The sequence below is a fragment of the Volvox carteri genome (assembly GCF_000143455.1).
Source record: "Volvox carteri f. nagariensis unplaced genomic scaffold VOLCAscaffold_16, whole genome shotgun sequence".
In the NCBI taxonomy this organism is placed as follows: domain Eukaryota; kingdom Viridiplantae; phylum Chlorophyta; class Chlorophyceae; order Chlamydomonadales; family Volvocaceae; genus Volvox; species Volvox carteri.
Window position 1 is genome coordinate 936,006 of NW_003307559.1, and position 6,246 is coordinate 942,251.

Consider the following 6,246-nt stretch of genomic DNA (forward strand, 5'->3'; position numbering starts at 1 on the left):
CTATGTTAGGAAATTTTCATCTTAGGATGTCGCGCCCAACGATATGTGGTTGTGGAGGTTATCCAATAGGTTCAGTGGGAGGTGTATCCCCTCGCTATCATCATTTCTGGGCTTGTCCGGTGGCACAGGCAGTAGCAGATCAACTTACTCTTTCAATAGGAATGCCAGTCTCAAGGAAGCAACTTTGGCTTATCCAAGCCCCACAATCAGTGCAACAATGTGTTTGGGATGTTGTGGCTCTTGCTGCGGTGTCAGCCATGGAGCATGGGAGACGTTATATGGCTGCAAACATGTAAACCAACCCGGCACTGTTACCTGGCCCTTCCCTTACGGAAGAAGCAATTTGTCGAGTTATTGTTGACTTTTGGGGCCGCATTCAGGGTTTCGCAGCTTTGGGAATTCCACGGAAAGGTTGGGATTCCGTTGGCGCACATCACCCCTTCTTGAGAATTATATCTGGCAAATTGCTGTGCTCGCGAGAGCGGTTACCGATGAGAGGTTAATTATCTGAGGTGATAATCTTTTGGTATATTAGTCTCTACTGCAGTGCACGGCCAGCTGGCCCGATGGCTCTACTCTTCGGGAGTCTGGAGCCCACTGTAACAACCACACACACACACTCCCCAAAAGGCCGCAACCGAATGTATGGTTATCCTGGTTTGGCTACCTCAAGAGTTTCTTAGCTGCAGACATTTTCCTCTTTGTTACATCATAAAGCCGCATGGGTGCGAGTCTAAGGAAGGGGTCAACACACGCGGGAGTCAGAGCAGTTGGAAGAGTCTGCCAAGACAATCGAAATGCAAGTCGGCTGGCAGACTTAGGATCTTAATATGAGTTGTAAGTGTGCAGCATAGCTAGCATAAACATAGCATCCGTTTCATATCCGCATAGCATCTTTTTCTAGCTGGCGGTGGGCGCGTACGGGCAATTACGTGATCCGCGCTTCCGTGTGCCAAACCAAACAAATGCCATAACGAGTTTAGATCATAAAGGATAATTTTACTGCTAAGTATACGGCGTGGTTTGGAGCCGACCGGATGCACCTTACTACAAGCCGCTGCCAACAGTAGCATAACAATGCACCAACCTAGTTGTTTACCTAGATACTAGCGTAATTGAATTATTATCTTGGATTTTCGTTCGTTCTTCCTTTTTTCTGTTTTCTGAGTCCAGTGGTCCATGAACCTCCTGGCTCGTCTGGGCCTTATGACTCTAAAAGCTTAAAAACAAACAAGCAGACAATCAGCCCGTAGCTGACATCATTGCATTGATTATTACTAGAAATATTGAATTCATGGCGGGTGATGACACCTTGCCTTTCCGTAAGGCCTCAGCCATGGGTACGGTCCTAATAACGATCGCTGCGGCAGGTGGGTGGCCAGTGATGTTTTAGGATATTGATAATGGAGCTGAAAATTATCTGGCGAATCTGGGTTGTTAGAGTTTGCGGTGTTCGCTGTACCTTGCTTGCGGGTTTACCGGTGCGTGCGCTTGCTAGATCTCACGCACTGGATTTGCCGTAAGCAGGATGATAAAATGTTTCACCTCATATGAGAAGAATACGAAGGCGAGGTGCAGCTCTCTAGCGTCAAGCCTAGGCGCGCATGTTGGCAAGTGTGTCCTTCCTTACCTCTTGCCTCCTCCTCCTCCCCTCTCGCCTCGCAGTGCTGCTGTCGGTCGCCCGGACAGCCGATGCAGGACCGCCAATCCCAGATGCAGTCCGGGCAAACCCGCCCCCATCGCTAATTCCCAAGCGGTCCCCGCCACCGCCCAGCAGCTGCCTGTTCTGTGCCATCGTGTATGTCGCCTACCCCGCCAAGGCAGGGATCGATCCCAATGCGTGCACTGATTGCCAAGACCGTATTATTAGCGGCGTCAGATACGTTTATTCGGACAGCAACGTGGCGGTCGTCAACAGCACCTGCTCGAATGGCGGCCGGCGCACCACCGTCTGTATGTCCGTCCAGTCCTCTGCACTACCGGCGGTTCCTCAGCCGAGGGTGGATGCTATGGTTTTGAACTGGGCGGGGATGCTTCATTATTCTCTTCAGCCGTTCTGCGTACCCATGAGCACGATGGTGGCGGAGATTAAGTCCCGCAACTCCTGCCTGGCAAGCAAGCAGTCGACCACGCTGTACTGTGACCGATTCAACCCCCCACCGGCCCCTCGGAATATCCGCAACCCCCCACTGCGGGGCTAATATTGCGGTAGATGATGATATACATCAAGAACACACGCACACACACATACACACGCGCACGCACACACATACATACATATACACACATGCGCATCTGTTACATTCGTTACACATGTGCACGCACATATAAATGCTGATGAAGGGGACCCTCGCTCTTTTCTTCGAGTCGGGTGGTGCCCACACATGTATAGTTGTGATATACCCAATCATCCGGAATTATTGACGGTTGTCATAGGCACCTCACGGTGCTCCGCTCTGTCTGCTGCGGGCTCTGACGCCTCCGTTTTTTGCCGCCGCGCTTTGGGGAAGACATTTCCAAGTTTGGCTATTAGCAGGCTGCTGAGGTTGATTTAGGTGAGGCAGGGCGTCCTAATCATTTGTGAACGCTTTTGCCAGTTATGAAGACCAACAATACGTCCGGAGGGTAACGTTGGTAGCTTGCCGTACACCGAGCCGCGTGTAGCCCGCCGCCAGCAGAGGCGTACCGGGTTCGCTCCACGACATCTAGGGAGGGGTGTTTACCCCGGCCCTTGTATGCCCAACGGTGAAACATATTAAATTACTCTTTATATGGTTATTTTTGTTATGTTAGTTACAATATTAGTTACCCCAGCCAAAACCACCCCAGCCAAGACCAGCCAGTGTTCGGATGACTGGCAGCGTCTGCAGCTCTGGATGCTGTTGTTAAAGGGTAAATGTCGACAAAGGTGATGCTTGTTTCGTTTTTATTGTTATTTTGCGTTGAGCTAGAAGAGGAGAGGACTTCATGAGTTCTAGGATGGCGCCCAGTGTCCGAGGGGGTGGCTAATCCTGAAGTGCTGCAGTGCAGGTGTGGGGTCCATCCCGCTTCAGTTTTTGAGGCCTTAATATCGCCTTATTTCGTTTTCTGTTGTTGTTGTTGTTGTTGTTGAAGGTTTCATATGTACCACATATCATACGTGATTTAACGCACGGCTTTGAGCTAATGGAGGTTTGGTACCTGCCAGTGCCGTTGCGGGATAGTGGTAACCTTGTATGAACCCCCATTTGCCGATGGCCGGTGATGGGGTGATAGTATAAAGAGAGAGCTGCGAGCCGACCGAGAGTTATCGCAGTCGTTCATCATCAGCAGAATCACGGGATGCTGGATGCGGCACGGTGGTGGTGGTGGTGGTGCTTATGGTGGGTACTGAACCCGGAAAACGTCACAGACTCCCCCAACCTGCACTTGCTCTTCGAGGACGACGACCTGCACGACGGGGAAGGGAAAGGGGCAAAAGCAAAGCACGGTCACATACTTGCAGCGGTCGTCATTGTCCCCACTTGCATAAAAGAAACACAAAACGAAGCTGTTACTCAACCATCATTCAAAACGATGCGACTAACGGCACAGAGCGCGCGGAATGGCATAATTCGCAAAGTTATCAGCACCCACTGCCACTTACTAAAACACGCCAGCTCCATACGACTCGCTCGGTGTTAAGGCAGTCGCACCAGGCCGAGCCATCCACAGTCGTAAGCACGTACAAGAAGAAGGCAGCGGAAGGTGTATGCGCGAGTGGAAGGGAGGGGCAGGCAGAGTGCTTAGTGGGAGTGCTTAGCAGGCAGGTACGGTGCAGGAAACAGCAGTTCATGCCTCTGATGTTGAAGTCAGGATACAGCGGGTATACTGGGAATGTCCGGCTTCATCGTGGATGGCTTCAAGTGAAGGAAACACACACGCGCTCAAGCGCCACAAGCAGAGCTGCAAGGACGAGACAGGTGAACCAACACACGCAACAGACAAGGCTCCGCGCATGCAAAGGCACGTGCAATCATGTTCGACCGTCGGCCGTTAGCGCGTCTTTGCTGCGGGCTTTGGCTGACCTCTTTCCGAGGGTGTTTCGCTGTGCTGAGCTGAGCTGCTACGGGCTGCTGGTGGTAGTGCTACCAGCCGCCAGCCAAACATGAATGCATAGTCGTTCGGAACCATATCACGAAACACTCTATGGATGGATAGTGCATATGTGTACGACGCATAACACGGCACTGTGGTATGGCACGTTGTAGACCCGGGGCCACTGTCTCCCACTGCCAACCCGCTGTAGTCGCATCAGCCTCGAAACTCGATGCCAGGTGCGTTTTGACATCGGAAAACGCAGTGGCGCCGCAAACATTCCCAGAGAAGGTTGAAGACGGAGTACGGAGCGGCTCTGGACGCAGCAGAATTGTCGGGAACGCTAACTGGAACACGCATGGTGCAGGTAGGGTCGGCGGAAACGCGGTCAGGAAGGGGTTGGCAGACGTACAATTCAGGACAGGTAATTCATATTCAAACAAATAATTCTACTTATCTCGCTCATCAAACTTGTCAGGCGAACTTTTCTTGTGAACATGTAATATTTTCCCAGTATGGAGCGCTGTGGTTGTCCAGGGCTTGAGCAGCTAAACTGCAGTTCCATGGCTTACCGAGCAAATCAGACAGCATTCCGGCCGAATGTGGCACTTTCAGTAGGCAGTAGTCTCAAATCTGCTACGTTGACAACCTTGCGCATAACTGGCCCTGGCGGCCAATGTCTAATAGGAAGCTCGCGAAGTGACAGCCGAAACATTAAGTGTCGCGCCGTTGCACCGATAACCTTGAACTGGTAGCTCTGGCTCTTCGGAATATCTGAAGGATAGTAAACCTATTTATAGCCGCAGTTTTGACGGCAAAGCAGCCAGCTATGTTGGTTTTGGGACATGGATTAAATGTCCCAAATGTCTCGATATACACAGGTCCCTCAACATATCACCATGTCAGATTAAAGGTTCTAATGCAGCGGGCGCTCGTTAAATTCGCATGCTTGCTCTCGGACATATCCTCACCCGCCTGACACATGCTCACTGCGGCCGAATGGGTCACCATCTGTTATATAGTGGCAAATTGAGATGCGAACTGGTGGAGTTGTTAACCTAGAGTGCATGATGTGCCTTGACAGCGCACTTTATGTCTTCAGCCGTCTTCAGACATGTACTTCAGGCCGTTTAAGCCGTACATGTGAATTAGGACTGGGAATTACGGTAACGGTATTTATTTACGGTGTTGCGCATTACACCGTAAGCAATTACCACTAGCATATCCAACCACAAAACCTCCAACACCACAAGACATACACACATCATCGCGCGTGACGGAGCCTTGACTCATGAGCGCGTGAGAGCGTGCGACGGCCCCCACCCCCGGGGGGGGGGAAGGAGGGGAGCGGAGCTAGCGGACCTGCGGCTCACGGCTGCTTAGGGGTAGGGGGTAGGGGCCCCTCTAGCGCCCCTCTCCCGTCCGCGGGAGAGAGCTCAGGCGGTCTTTCCGTTGGGGCTGGGCAGCAGCCCCTGGCCAGTGTCGTCAGGCCCGGTCAGATACTTGTAACGTTCACACACACACACAAACATACACACACGCACATACACACACATACACACACATACACACACACAAGCATGACTCTTTCCAAGTCGCAATTACCCTCCTCCGCCCCCAAATATCATTAAAATAGGTGTCACCGACATATGGCTGTGAAGTTCAAAATGTGCAGGAATGGAAAAGATACATAATCAAATGGAAAGCTTTAAACTTTGGACATTACTGCTGCAGTCACATACACACATACACACATACACACATACACATGCAGGTACGTTTTTAAGCTACGATCGACATTTTTCTTTGCGAGGCGGCGTACGTACGTGCCGATCGGACGACTCACCAAGCGAAACCCCCGATCTACCGCAATCAGTACACTCACTTACTGCCACACTTACCTTACCCCCGCCCTCCCCTCCCCCCCCATACACAATACACACAAAGCTGTTCGGTCCGAGCTGCACCCCCCGTACACCGCCGCCAGCACCACCACCTCCACCAGCACCGGCTCTCAGAATTCGTCACCATCAGCTTCGTCCGGGATGGAGCTCTCGTCAACCAGCCCACCATCACCATCGCCATCACCCAGATCAGCGTCATCAGCTAGGCTGTCCGTCACGTAACGTTTGCCGCTGCGACTGCCCACACCGCCGGCGGCGGCGGCACCGGCAGTGCAACTGACTCCTG

General features: G+C 52.0%; 2 protein-coding genes across 2 annotated transcripts in view; one reads left to right on the forward strand and one right to left on the reverse strand.

Annotated features, from left to right (window-relative positions):
* The first annotated feature begins 1,259 nt into the window (after positions 1-1,259).
* On the forward strand, positions 1,260-3,396 carry VOLCADRAFT_104500 (uncharacterized protein). The gene is made up of 2 exons (XM_002949806.1): positions 1,260-1,370; positions 1,666-3,396. The coding sequence occupies exons 1-2, from the start codon at positions 1,295-1,297 to the stop codon at positions 2,199-2,201; spliced, it is 612 nt and encodes a 203-aa protein (XP_002949852.1). The 5' UTR covers positions 1,260-1,294; the 3' UTR covers positions 2,202-3,396.
* Positions 3,358-6,246, reverse strand: part of VOLCADRAFT_90304 (uncharacterized protein) — a gene marked incomplete at both ends in the record, with an annotated part of 22,659 nt that continues 19,770 nt past the window's right edge. Inside the window, 2 exons of the mRNA XM_002949913.1 lie at positions 3,358-3,429; positions 3,902-3,924. Of these exons, the coding sequence (XP_002949959.1) occupies positions 3,358-3,429; positions 3,902-3,924 (95 nt within the window). The remainder of the gene's footprint in view (positions 3,430-3,901; positions 3,925-6,246) is intronic.